A 14,932-nucleotide genomic window follows, 5' to 3' on the forward strand; every position below is an offset into this window, starting at 1 on the left:
TGGCGGACATCGAGTTGTCCGTTCACTAAAGCCACTCACGTCCCCTGGACCAGTGGTTCCGAACTGGGGTCCAGATTTCTTCCTAATCGTTTTTTCAAGGTCCACACATTATTCCATTACCACATATCCAATTTCATTTCACAAAATGTTAAAATCAAGTTGGCCTAGCACACAATGAAATGAAACATATTGCAAGAAGAAACAAAAACAGCAAATAAAAGCTATGTGAAATAAATTCACTGTACCGCTCCATTGTTAGCTGCTATAAAACTCTCTCCCGATGGATATGCTTTCATCATGAAAGCCTCACGCTATTGTATGGATCTAAAAACCAGCTCTACAACAGTACAGTAACAGTAAGTTTATCGCATAGTTAACTGTCCCATGAGCTGCGCCGGACCTTGTCCTTTGTCCTGACATGATGACATTGTCATGTCAGAGCAAAGAAATTAATTAAATTCACGCATTTTAAATGTCTTTTTTCCTAGGGCTGTGAAATGATAATTTTTTTCAAAAACTGAATTTCAATAGTTTCTTGTGATTAATCACATTTTTTAATCATGTTTTCAATTCTATTATTTTGCATTTCAAAGCTGTTTTAAAGTCTTAATTGACAAAGTAAAGCTTCTTACCAGATTGTCTCAATTAGGAATCAGATGACAGAAAAAAACTCAACTCATGGGTACCCACAGAACCCATTTTTATTCTGATATTTTGATGTCGAGGGACCCCCGTGTAATGGCCGTTTTTCTATCGCCATGTCACGTCAGCTCCCTTATATCTTGTATCATCACTCTAGCCTTAAAACTCAGCCCAGTCCAGCCTCTTAAAGACTTTGATTATCGGCTAGTGATTAACATAATTTAAAAAAAAGTTACACATTACGCACTGACATGAACTGCATCACGATTAACGCTGACAGCCCTACTTTTTTCATTGATTTTCTGACATCAGATGCTGTTCAAAATGTAAAACAAATGTTCGCATAGCCAATGCCTTATGCCCCCCCCCCCCCCATAAGTAGACTGAATTCAAGAAGACAAGTTGAGGTAAATTTTTAAATCAACTTGTCTTCTCAAAATTACTCAACTTAAGAATTTATGGCAGCCCGGACACTAACTTTTTTTTTTTTTAAATAGTTGCTTTTCACAGTGTGTCTGTCTGTCTGTCTGTCTGTCTGTCTGTCTGTCTGTCTGTCTGTATTCCTCCATCTCAGCCCATTGAACTGCTTCTCTCTCTCCACTGCCTCACTCTCTCTCTCTTCCTCTCTCTGCATCTGCCCTTGTAGCTCTTTTTATTAAACCATCATCCATCATCCATCTCCTCTCCTATTTCTCTCCTTAATCACTTCTAGACTCTTTTTTTTCCTTTTGGAGTCTTTTATACAAAAACACAAATGTAAATGATGTATTATTAATAAATTGTAAGGACATGAATGAAAAAAAAAAAGATATTCTGATATCTCGTTTTTACCAGCATTCTTGGTGCCAAGTACTGTGATAAAAGTTCCTCTCTCACTGGCGTCCAGTGGAGCGCCCCGAGAGGTCCGTCCTGACTGTAACCTACAAAAGGAATTACCATCATAAAAAGTGCCAACCCCTTCATCTTTTTTTTATTACTATTTATTTGTTTAATCCACACACTTCTTTTTTTCTTTTTTTTTTACACTCTGTTGCACTGTGGCTGGTCTCTTCTTCAAAAGGGAAATCAGATTCAATATATCCTCGTTTAAAAAAAAAAAAAGAACATAAAGTTTATTAACTACTTTGCTGTGTGGGATATTTGCATGTTTTTGTTTTTTTTTATTAAGAGTGTGGACCGAAAAGTTTATTTGCCATTTAAAATGATTTGCCTTGTTCTTCTTTGATTTTATTTTGAAATTCATTTTCATTTTCTATTTTACTATTAGCTGCACTTTGTGGTACTTCAAACAGGTATTAAAGTATTAAGAGATGAATATTGTGTAAAACTGATTATAACAAAGAGAGTAAATATTTCCTCTTTATTTTTTTCATTTCCTAACACTGAGGCTGTGCCGCAAAACTACCAGAAAAACTGACGAGAGCCTTTTCTTTTTTCTTTCCTCCCTCTTTTTGCGCTCTGTTTCTCTTTATCTTTTGCAACTGTCAACTTTGCAGTCACTGTCTCTCAATCTCACCTGAAGATAGCACTTTTTTTAAGTTACGGAGAAGAAAAAAAGAAACTTTACATGAATAGTCTAAATAAGGTTTCTGTCTGTGACTGACATTAACCACACGCTTCAAAGACTGCCTGACGGTTCTCTTTTCTTCGTGTTTTGTTGTTTCATGACTCTCCCTTCTGCGAGGCAGGAGGACGGAGGAGATATATTTATGACGGTCAAAAGGTGAGAAAGCCTTGTTTCACATCTTTCGCACAACTGAGAGACGGGTCACACTCTGGACAATTCTGAGAAAAAAAAAATCCCAGTGACGTTAGGACAACACTGGACAAACGCTGGCAGCGAGTCAGTGACGAAATAGCTCGTCAGCTGTCGATGCACAGAGGATGCATTCTAAAAAACCTGATTTCAAAAAAATCTTTAAATGACAGACATCACTCACACACCATATTCCACAAAAAGAAAAGGCGAGCGGGATTCATTTGCCCCTCGCCTTGTTATGTTCTGTATCCTGTCTGCTTAGGATAACAACACTCTGGAGCCAGACTGCCATCCCCCTCACACTGGACTGGAGCGAGCCGCGAGGACAAAAAGAACAAACACATGAAAACAAACTGTACATTTTTTAAGTGTAAGAGAACAAAACTGGAATTTGTAAATATTCTGTTTGTCGTTTGGTTTTTGAGTGATTGGCCGGATCTTTTCTTTGTGACAGCAGGTGCAAGTTTCGACATGATTTTAGCGTTCATTCTGTTTGATTCTCCTTTCTTTTTCCTTTTTGATTTCCTTGATTCTCAAGGGGCGAATTCCAATAGATTGTGGACACATGAATACATCTGTTAGCATTTGTGAATCTTAAAAAAATATATATATCACAGCATGGTTTAGGTTAACATAAACACGAAAAAGGAATGCTTAACGGCTCTGGTTAGCCTACAGTAGATAAAGTAGAAAAAACGGCTGTCTAAAGCATACACAACTGGCACTATCCCATCAATCGTGAAGGCAGCTTTTGAGCGAACGAGTACTTTCATTGGTTAAAAAGCCAAAGAACACCTGTGGAGAAAAGATGAAAGAAAGGGGAAATAGGGATTTTTTTAAGGAAACAAGGCAGAAAAATGAAAATGGATGCTTCGAATGTGCTCAAAACAAACCACACATCAAGGAATTTTACTTGTGATGCTGTTGATTTAACTGTAAATGTCTCACATTGTCTTGAGAATTGTCATATAACCCGTAATAGGGAGTTTGTGAAATCCTTTGTACTCTTTTGGTCTTATTTCAGACACTGATCATCACTTTTTTGCAACTTTGTCTGCACATTTATGAGATTATTGACCCAGCTGTTGGATGTGAGTTTGAGTTACCCACGCTCCCAAAAACAGCATTATAGAGACAGTATTTTATTTTTTATTTTTGTTGGAACTAAGCGTTTGGACAGCCAACAGATAATGGAAGCACACTCACCAAGTTTACATGTTTACACTACAGTTTTGATGTTGGCTTAAGGTAAGGAGAAAAAAAAAATATATATATATATATATACATATAAAAATAATAAAAAGCATTACAAGGATCCAAATATCTTCTTATTACTACATTTATTGCTGGAATGGTTAAGTGAAGGCTTGCACCTGTTTGTCTGTTTCATTTAGTCTGATTCAGTAACCTGCTTGAAGCTCGAGATACTGTGAGAGAGCATAATGACCAGAAGGAGTTGAAAGAATTAAAGTTAATATTTCTATTTCAAATAGAGGCTATTACACACTGTATGTTGTGTATCTGAACTGGAAAACATTAAAAAGACATTCTTAAACAAATGCTTTGCCATTATTGATGTTGCGTTGTCAGAGATGCAGTGTTAAAGCTGTGTTACATTTTCTTGCCACTAGGGGGCAGAAGAACCACACAGAGAGGAGGTGCACACAGCTTAGAGCACTTTCTGATGCTATGGCTAACATGTTAGCTTTTCCAAATTTTTCATAAAACAACCAGCAGATATGAAGCAACTTTAATGTGATTATGACCACCTGCTTAATCTCCAGTGAACACTTACTTTTCATCTGTGGCTTGGTCACCAACTGCATTCAACCCTGCTCCATATGCACTCCCAGCTGTTTTTTCTGTGCAATCGGCCTTTCAGTCTTCTACTGTGTGAATTTAGGGTTGGTCGGTTGGTTGGTTGGTCGGTTGTTTGGCTTGTCGGTTGGCTGGTCGGTCGGTCGGTTGGTTGGTTGGTTGGTTGGCTGGTCGGTTGGTTGGTTGGTTGGATGGTTGGTTTGGCTGGTCGGTTGGTCGGTTGGTTGGTTGGTTGGTTGGTTGGTTGGTTGGTTGGTTTGGCTGGTCGGTTGGTCGGTTGGTGGGTTGGTTGGTTGGTTGGTTGGTTGGTTGGTTTGGCTGGTCGGTTGGTCGGTTGGTGGGTTGGTTGGTTGGTTGGTTGGTTGGGTCTGTCAGTGTGAGCCACTCTTCTTAGATGCATTTATTTGATTGACTTGACAATAATTAAAACATTAATAATTGGAGCACGAGAGATGTTTTTGTTTATTTGTTTGTTTGTTTTATTGTGTTTTGTTTTTATGTTTTGAGAAAGACAAAACTGATGTACAAGCTCAAAGACAGAGGGAACCAGGGTGTTTATTGCTGTAGTTAAAAATTGAGGCTTAAAATGATATCATTAACAGTTTTTTATATGGTTATTGCTTTTAAGCATATGGCATTTATCATGAAATGTATCATCCTAATGCTCAGCTTCCCATGATTTCATTTCCGAATCAACAAAAACTGAGTTCTGACTTTTGTTCCACGAGGCCTTACAGTTCGCCAGAGGAGAGGATTTGAATCTCAAAGCCTAAAATAACAGCAGCAGTTCTATGGCGAGGACTGTCCTCTGATCTGTGTTTGTTCAGCTGCTGTACACAATAAATCAATATTATGGCAAATACACTGGAGCAGACTGATGCACTGGTGCTGTTGGATGAAGCATTTGTGCTAATGCACGGCTTTCCGTTCATTCAAGCCCTGATGTGGAAATAATTGAATATTTATTTTTGGCCACGGATACATTTACTCATGTGTTATCTCTGCTGAATAAGCACTGTTCTACCACACTGAACCACTCTCTCCTCCAAAGTCACAGTTTGCACTCTAATCAGTTGATCTTTTAACATGTTGGGCAATATAAGTATCACAGGTGGACGCCAGTTAATTACAATGGCAAAACAACAAAGATTGATCATGATGATATATGCAAACTCTGCCTGCAGCTGTGATGCCAGAAGTTTTGAGTTTTTATTTTATTTGATCTAATTTTATTTTATTTTATTTCATTTCAATTTTTGGATTACAATGCATCTTTTTTTTAATCACTGTAGTTTTAATACTTTTTCATATCTGAAATATTAGATACTTGCATTTTGTTTAGAATACCTGGCTTAAATAATTGCTGCAATAAAAAGCAAGTTATTAGACCCACTTTTGTCTAATAACTCTCCTACTTAATGTGCACTGTATTAATCAAAATCACTTTTGTTATAACTTAAGCAGATTCATCATAAATAAATTGCAGATTTTTTTAAAAGACTGATGTTTTACCCTCAATCCAGTTACCTTTGCAGATAATAATGATCTGCTGGTTCCCCATGAGCAGTGAACACAGAAGGCAGCCTGCTCTTCCTCCATCACTAGATGGCAGTATGCAACGATAGTAAATCAGAAAGGCCTGCTGCATCAGAGAATGAACCAGGCTCTAGTTTAAAAAAAAATCCCATCATTTTTGGGATGATGGCTGATGATGCGTTAACAGTTCAAAAAGCATCTTCATCTTCAGAATTACAAATAGAAACATCACTCTGAAAATCTTTAAAGAAGATATGTTCAGCATCACATGAAATAAAAAAAAACACTTTTTAAATGATGAAAAGTTGAATGCGCCTTTATGATGTGATATTCACAGAGGTAATATCTGAACATTTTCAATTTTTTATTGGATACCCAAATATTATTCTCACTGTCTTTAAAATGCTAAAAGTTTGTGAATTCTAAAATCTTGCTGGTTTTCTAAAAACTTAAAGAACTCTGCAACGAGTGATGCAGCTGTCCATGGATTTTTTATTATATTCAAAAGACTTTTATAACTAGTCGATTTACTAAATGATTAAAGACTGTAAAACCCATCAGACAGCCATAAAAGTCAAATTCAATTTTCATAACTGACACGGCATTCAAACTCACTTAAAAATATGATAAAAGGAAGCATTTTCTAAGCTTACCACAGCTCTATATTGAATTTCTGCAAGAATTTAAAGTACAAGAACAAGTGAATAACACAATCACAACACAGACTAGTTAAATTCAGGTATTTTATAGAATTACATTTTTGTTTAATCTTCAACATAGCAATATTACACCCTTGTCCCTCTATCTACAGAACAGCTCTCCTGTAAAAGAGAGAAGATCATACTTTTATTTTTGTGAAAAGGAAAGATTATAAAAGAAAAAAATCACCAAAAAGAGTACAACCAACTCCACCTTCCTCCCCCAAAGACTTACTAAGCTACAAGTGAAATGTTAAATAAACATTAGAGAAAATTATTATCAGATTATTCAGCTCGGGCAGCAGAAGAAAGTGTTGGCATCGTATGTTCTTGAAAACCACAGAAACCTTACATTTTTATGTTTCATACCTAGCCCAGCTGGCCACCGAAGTCATTATGTTGAATATACGTTTTGGCTTTCAATGTCAAGACAACGCCTAATGCCAATGTTAGTTTCACATAGAAAATCCACCACAGATGATGCTGATATTTTGTTGGTTTTAAGTTGTGCTGTTAAGTAGGCTAACCAAAATCATACATCCTCACTCATGTCAATGTCATTTTGATGTAAAATAATGACATTTAATGATAAGGTATGGAGAACTAAAACAAACATCTGCAAAACGTCATTTAACATCATGTTAAAGTCTGCACTATGCGAACTTCTTACATTGTCAGACATTTAAATCGCCATCAACCCGATTTTCCTTCCAACAAAAATTTGTCCTCAGTGCGTGGTCACAGCACCTAGGCGAGACACTGGAAGCATGTCCAGCCATGATTGTGCCACCAAGAGTGGGTATTTTAGGTCAAGTTTTACCAAATCCGCTACATAATAATGTACAAGTTTTATATGGTTTGCAGATATGTACAATACCAACATTTATCCTGGCAATTGGGTATTTGCATTACTCTTTAGCACAAAAAAAGCACAAATGTGTTTCTACCATTACCATCTACCACTTTGAGTAGGTAGAAGCTATCAGATGGTATGTTGGAGGTACAGAGGGAGGGGTGAGGGAGAGATGCAGTTGTCATAGAAGATCTGAAGGTTCTGGTCAACATCCAGATTATTTTTCAAAAAGATTTCAAGCTCCTGAACCGGCATCTCATGCACGCTGTTGCCCTCTCTGGCATTTTTGGCCAAGACTCCGTAGGACGGGAAGCGGATGCGAACATCGTGTGGTGCGTTGCGGTCATAGTCGGTGCAGCAGTAAGCGGACCACACATCTTCGGGGATGGCCACACGGTCCTGGTTGTTCCGGCGGATCATGTTACCTCTGGTTGTCACTCCAGTCACGATGTAGGCTGTGCCACGGCAGAAATTGTTGAGACGGACCCTGATTCGCTCCTCATACTCACGCCAAGGCCCAATATTGAACTCGCGTATCTCTGGGACCACGTTGGTTAGGGTGTAGGTTGCAGCCCGGTCGTGTGGCGTAGACTGGTGTTGGTCCGGGTTCAGGTGACCTCTCTCGTACAGGACCACATCAGAGTAGTCATCCAGGACCGCCTGGCTGTCCTCAAACTTCATGTGGAGGTAGCCAGTTGGGAAGGGCTGCATGTTTCCGTTCCCATCGATTTCTGCCAGCTGGGGAGACACAAGAGCACTCAGAGTTGGTTTTTTTTTCATATGCTGGGAAATAATAAAAAGCCAGTCATGTCTGTGAAGCCTCTTTGTCTCTGGAGGAGACCTATTGACTAATTCAGCTGCTGGCATCCTCTTTGAAAGAGAGTTTCAGTGTGAGCTAGCTGGTTAAACCCTTTATGAATGAAAGCATTTTAAAAACAAACCTCAAAGACAAATCTCCTACCTGTGGCTCATACATCCAAGGGTAGTCCACACGTCTGTCTCCTTCTGTTTTCTTGAAGGTATAAGCTGAATAAACTGGAATCCGCTTCTGGGGGTCGTACAGCGTCACATAGCGAGGTCTGTCCGCGTATCGCTGGCAGATCTTCTTAAGTCTGATGTCGGTGAACCCGCGCGGTGGTGTCCCCATGTACAGAGAGTCCTTGCATCGCTCTATGTGATTGAAATCTTGAACAACTGTTGCTGACATTAGAGGCAAAAAGCAGGCCAGCAAAAGAGCAAAAACTGGAGGTGGTAACATGTTCAGAACTGTCTCTTCACTGTGTGCTATGATGAAGCTTCTGGAAAGCAATGGCATGAACTGTTTGCAGTTATGGTTATGAGAAATCAGATATGCAAAGCATAAATGTGTGGCTAAAAGAGAGGCCTCCTGACACGTGGTTGTGGAAGAAGTCTAAAATACTAGTGAATACAATCTTGTTAAGAATTGTTAAGAATTGTAACACACTGGCCTTCATTGACTGCTTTGTACGCATCAGATCTTAATGAGGTTATTGTTTGGCCTTTTGGATAGGGATCATTATATTGTATTAATGGTGCCATTAAATGATGAAGCAACAAGATACTGGGCCACTGACTTCTCAAACGGTGCTGACAGTACTGTCAAATGTCAACGTTTTAAAAGTTATGTTTTCAAGTTTTGCGTCTATCCCATTCTTGCGAGTACGATATCTCAAGGATACCTTTAGGGAATTTATTCAAATTTTCAGCAAATGTCCACTTGGACCCAGTAATGAACTGATTAGATTTTGGTGTTGAAAGGTCACTGTGACCATGTCCGTCACAGTCTCACAAACAGGATATCTCACCTAGTGGGGATTTCTTTAAATTTGGCACTAAAGTTCTTCTAAGACTCAAGAATGAACTGATTAGAATTTGGTGGTCGAAGTTTCAAAGGTTAAGGTCACTGTGACCTCACAAAACATGTTTTTGGTCTTAACTAAATTCATTCACTTACTATGACAAATTTCACACAGATGTCTGAAAGAACAGAATAATTCAACAATGACATTTTATATCTAAAAGGTCAAAGGTAAATTCATCTGTGGCATCATAATGTAAACTGTAAGTGCAAGTTGCCTGGTTCGAGGAGGAATATAATCACTATGTTTACCATGTCATTGCATCGCATCTTAAACATAGAACCTCAAGGAATTCAAAACCAATATACCTAACCTGAACAACCTGTTAAGGCTCTATTTGGTGCAAAATATAAAATCTAACATAAAGTCTACCTGCCCCGAATAACTTGCAAAAACACATTGGCTTTGAAAGATACCTTTTCTTCCCTCTGTGGAGGAAGACATGAGAGCAATTCACTCTCAAAGAGTGTGATGATGTAACACAGGGGCATTGAAATGGGACATTCAGAGACGTGCTATCAATGTAATAGTAAAATGCAAAACTGTCTAATCTGTCCCAGTGATGAACAAAAGGCCTACAGTCACCAGTGTGCTTCAGAGGTACTATGCTACTCAGCATGAATTAAGATAAAGAAATAAAGTTTAACTACGACGTACAGACACAGCGTCCATGCACAAGTGCACACACACGTTTACAATTATATAATCAAAGATCCAAACCAAAAATTGTATATACACTAACTGTGAAGAGAATGTATATAAGGACGCAAAATAACAAAATGACCCAATGCTCCATAGAAACTGAAGATACTTAATCTGCCATGAAGTAGAATGAATTAGTAGAGTTATTTTCTAGCAAATGGCTCAATGTTCTGCCAAAATGGGTGCTTGACTTATTCTGGCAGCTCACTGTGTACAGAGCAATTAATCCATCTGAAACTCTCTTCCTGTTTCCAAAGTTTGTCTTGTCTTTAGTCCTTCATGACAGCTTGGACACATTTCACAAATTCTCTTTCCAGCAATGCAGGGGACATGTGCATGTTTTCTTGGCTTTGCAAGTATCTGTGGATGACAACAGGCCATGTGGCTCAATGGTTGCATTGACTGTCCTTTAACAAAAAGGGTCACTGATTGATTGGCCCTCCGTGTCCTGCCTCTGTCCTGGATCTTATTATATGCTCTGAAAGGGGATAATCATTTCAATCAGTGATGCCCAACCAGGGTTTCTCAAGCCCTATAGGGGGCACTTGTTAACTAGCTGTTGGGTATGAGGTAAAACTGTGGAGTAGCTTAAAAATAAGAAGGAAAAAAATGTTGCTATATATTGAGTCATATTGAGTACCTGGAGTGTTCACTTAAAGTCAACTGAAATTAATTCATCAAATAGTTGAAACAAAAACCTTAGACATCCGAAGAAATGTTGGTATTGGATGTGTTTACACACCATAGATACATTACATTTCATATGTATCATGTATCATAGCAATTTTTCAAAAGTAGCCTATATGAATTTACTTAGTCACTGGGAGATGGATAAATTAATTAAACTGAATTCAAATTTTCAAAAGGTAATTTGGTGCGCCCCCTGCAGTAAGACCCCCAAGGGGTCACAGACCCTCCTGTTGAGGACCCATTAGCTACAAAATAATGTGCAAACATAATATAGCCATGGTCTGTAGAAATGTACTGTGCCAGCATTTTATTTGTGACGATTGAGTTGGAAATAATTTGCTAAAAACAATCGATATATTCAAAAGATCATAACAACATCCACTTTTATATAATCGATAGTGTTAAATAACATCCAGTGTAAATGAATACATTTGGACCGATGGTAGTGATGAAGGGGCACTGCAGCCCATGCAGTAGAGCTGTAGACTCTGTCAGAACAGACTGAGGACCACTGATGTGAATGTGTGAAATGTGAGGGAAATAAAACTTGCCGTGCATCAATGGACTGAGTGTCTGGTGCTGCTCCACAGTATACTGCCCTCTTTTCAAGTCGCTCTCATGCAAATAGTGACTGTTTGTCAGATTAGCTGGAGCAACAATCCCTCACTGTCCTAATAAGTCAATTTGAGTGACTGAGTGTGGTTATTCATCTAGGGACCAGCTTGCCTCTCTGATCTAATCCTGACTTATGACAATCATAACTTATGTAGCTGAGGCCGATCAGTTCTTTCATACTAAATGCAAGTACTGGTCATGATTTTAGTTTTTTTCCAAACAGTTGTTACAGATTTGAGCCGATGTCTTTCTTTTATTTGTTTGTTTGTTGTGGTGGCTTATCTCTGTAATTCTCATGCAAAATCTTTAACAGACATTATAGTAAATCCCATAGCTCTGTGTTTCTCAGACTGGAAATGTGATTAAATCTTATTATATGTTAGTGGAAAGACACACCTGACTGACCTGGAATAAACCCATTAGTGAAGAAAGCTGGGAGATTTAATTAGAAATTAATTAAAATTAATATTTTACTAATATATTGGGTGTAAAAAATATAAGTATAAAATAGATAATATGACAATCTAATATAAAAATTCTAAAAAATATACTTATTTTAGTACCCACGTGGCTGCCAGCTGCCTCATGAGTGCTACATGTTCTGCATGTTCATAAAATCCAGTATGCCATCATGCAATAATACATGTTGCCCACTGGGAGGCAGTGTAGACTTGTTTGTTGCTTGTTCTCACTTCCTGTGATAAATGTAGCCTGTTGAGAAAAAAAAAATATTGTGTTGTTTTAGATTTGTAAATTAATGTATTTCAGTTTTGAAAACTCATGTGTAGGTGTATGTTTCTCAGTAATCAGCATGATTCAGTGTTTTTTATTATATTTTTATATAAAGATATAATTAGGGACTTTTTCACATCAAAATATCTAAAAGCAACTACACAGTGTTACTTATTTTGTTGAGTTGTGTTCTTACATTGTCCAAAACATTTCCAGTGATGTTCAAACCCAGAGAAATCTGTAAGTTTAGTCAAGGATACGTTCCACGTAATTTGTTTGCTGGCTGTCAGTGGCATCATACCCCCTATGCACATGTGTCAGGGTTGAGGTTGTCTGCATAAAAATAGCTGTCATAAAATGACTTTATAACCAGTTTAAAGCCATTTCTACAATACAGTTTTTAGAGGTTGGTTGTTTTTGTTTCATTTTAATGAATGAAGGATTTTAAGTTAATAAAGATGGATATGTTTTCGTCTTTTCTGGCTTTTTTTCTTTCTTTTAAAAAAAACTTTACTTATTTAGTAGTTTAACTGCCTTTTGAGATCTGCCTGTTATATTACTTTTTTCCTTAATTTGCTTTTTTTTTTGTTGACTTATTTCTGTGCGCATTCTGTTTTTGCCTCTTTGTTTGACTTTTCTTGACCTTTCTCTATTTTGCATGCTTGCCGATGTTTATTTTATTATTCCCTTAGTTCCTGCCTTTGCTTTGTCTGTTAAAGCACTTTCTAAATATCTGTTTTTAAAGGTGCTATATAAATTAAGTAATTATTATTGTTATTATTATCATTATAAAGGTGTCTGAAAGCAGCACAAGAAAAGTGATGTCACTTCAAATTTCAAAACACATGAAAAAATGTAACTTTTGCTAAAATCCACATGAACATTAGATCAAGAACAGTGTCTTAAGTGGTACTGGGTGATATTGTAAAACATTTGCTGCATCATTCCATGACAGCTTTTTTGGGTTTCTCATAGCAACTGATGAGACAGACCAGATGCTGCTTCATGTCAGCTCCAGAAGACAGTCTCCAGGCCTGCACCGAACCACCAGGGGGCTCAATTTAGCACATACTCCATCCTCTGAATCTGGACTCTCATAGTTCTGCACCAAAGCCTTCTGATTGGCCCAAATACCCACATGTCTCTTGCATTGACCAATAGAGTTTGCGCTGATCGGGGGGCTGTTGCTAAGGTACTTGAGAGGTAAAAAAAAAAACCTGTCAGCCGGCTGCTTCCACCATTTCACTCTCACACTCTGTGTCTGGCTCCTCATCCGCTCTGCCTCCGTCTCTAGCTCTCAGCGTGCACCCGGGCACCGGCAGCTCTGCCGGCTTTTTATTGGTCGCTGACTGGTGGAAAAAAACATAAGGGGTGAGTGGGGTTTTTGCACAAAGTATAGACCCTCCCTCACTCATGAACCTGGAACTGTAGCCCCTCCTCCCCCTGCTCATCCTGTCACTTGACATTTGAGCTCAGTCAACGCTGCAACCCCTCTATCATCATTTCACTTTTCAAATTTATCCAGAGACACACCTTGGTGTTACACACTACAGAAATGGCATATGCACTATCCATATTAACATATAAAATGGTATCTTTTTTGACACTATGGATCCTTTAATATAGCCCTTTAATATCCTATTTTTTCCAACATTGCAAAGAGCACTTGCAGAGATATGAAAAACATGTCTGCATGAGCTCCAAGAGATTATTTTTACAGCTGTGGAGAAATTTAAAACACCTCCTCTACTGTACTGGCCGCGTTCCAACTCTCTCACACACACATATTGTAAAGGTACACACACACACACAGAGGAAAAGGGAAATAAAGAGCCCCTCCATGCCTCTGTCTGCTGTTTCTCCCCTCCTCCCAGCTCGCTGCAAAATGTGAGAGATAAGATCCCCTCTCTCATTGGCTCTCGCCTCATGATTGACAGCTCTCGTCCCGCCCCGTCGCTCTTTGCCCATGGATCGGTGTGCACGAGAGCCCGAGCATCAGAGAGAGGAGTGGAAACAGGAAGAGGAGAGGGGAAGAAAGAAGACAGAGGAGAGAGGATCGAGGTGGCGAGGAGTGAAAGGGAGGAAAAGGGGAGCAGAGAGGGGGAGTGTGGACCAAAGAGAGCGAAGACAAAAAAAAGAAAAGAGGTAAAAAAAAAAAAAAGAACCAAAAGAGGAGCAGGGTGCTGTTTGCTTGTCGCTGAATGTAAATACAATACATGCATTGTGAAGAGTGGAGAAGTGTTGCTGTTCTGTGTGTGTGTTTGCATTTGTGTGTGTGTCATTGTTCTGGACAATCTGTCTTGGCAGAACATACTGCAGTGTGTGTGTGTGTGTGTGTGTCTGCAGACCGGGCTGCACATTCATGCATGAAGCACACACACATGCACAGTGCTCACGTGCAGACAGAGAGTGCAGGGGGAGAAATGTGAAATGAATGTGGTGAAGGGGAACTGTTGCGGTCACTTGTGCTCTCTGGGAGGTTTAACTGTTGAATATGTGTGTGTGTGTGTGTGTGTGTACAGTAGTAAATAGGCTACAGTGTGACCGAGTGAGATGATTATTCTTTATTTAGAGTCTAAACTGTGTCACAGATAAACTCAGCTGCACTGAAAGTTCACCTCAGACCTGCTGAGACCTTTTTGCTTTGTTGGGGTTTAAAAAAAAGAGTTACTTCAAATATTTGACTCATTTTAGTGTGTGTTTAAAACAGAATAAACACAAGATATCTAGGGTTACTGTTTAGGGTACATCATGCACCCAATTTCCACTTGATGTGATTGCCACTTTAGGTAAGCACCCGGATGTGCAAATTCTAGGTTACCGTTCCTAGCACCAGCCGGCTGTGTGACACACACTCGCGCACGTGCATCCTTTTTTCCCAAACCTGTTAACCTGCCTCATTGTCTTTGTTCACCAAAAACCTGCACATTTTTTTCCAGTGTTTGCAAAAGACACCCCTCTTTCTTGTTCTTGACCTTGCCTTGGTACATTCCAGTACCCCTCTGAG

The 14,932-nt window shown here is 38.8% G+C and overlaps 2 protein-coding genes across 2 annotated transcripts in view; one reads left to right on the forward strand and one right to left on the reverse strand.

Moving 5' to 3' along the window:
• Positions 1-6,704: 6,704 nt before the first annotated feature.
• Positions 6,705-8,587, reverse strand: LOC121953055 (endonuclease domain-containing 1 protein). Its single transcript, XM_042499985.1, has 2 exons — positions 8,268-8,587; positions 6,705-8,044 (listed from the first exon to the last, which is right to left on the reverse strand). The coding sequence occupies exons 1-2, from the start codon at positions 8,562-8,564 to the stop codon at positions 7,436-7,438; spliced, it is 906 nt and encodes a 301-aa protein (XP_042355919.1). The 5' UTR covers positions 8,565-8,587; the 3' UTR covers positions 6,705-7,435.
• A 5,454-nt stretch (positions 8,588-14,041) lies between these two features.
• LOC121952575 (lysine-specific demethylase 6B-like) overlaps positions 14,042-14,932 on the forward strand; it is a 33,098-nt gene continuing 32,207 nt past the window's right edge. Inside the window, exon 1 of the mRNA XM_042499338.1 lies at positions 14,042-14,070. The gene's annotated coding sequence lies outside the window, so the exon portion shown is untranslated. The remainder of the gene's footprint in view (positions 14,071-14,932) is intronic.

The sequence above is a fragment of the Plectropomus leopardus genome, chromosome 13 (genome assembly GCF_008729295.1).
Source record: "Plectropomus leopardus isolate mb chromosome 13, YSFRI_Pleo_2.0, whole genome shotgun sequence".
Lineage (NCBI taxonomy): Eukaryota > Metazoa > Chordata > Actinopteri > Perciformes > Serranidae > Plectropomus > Plectropomus leopardus.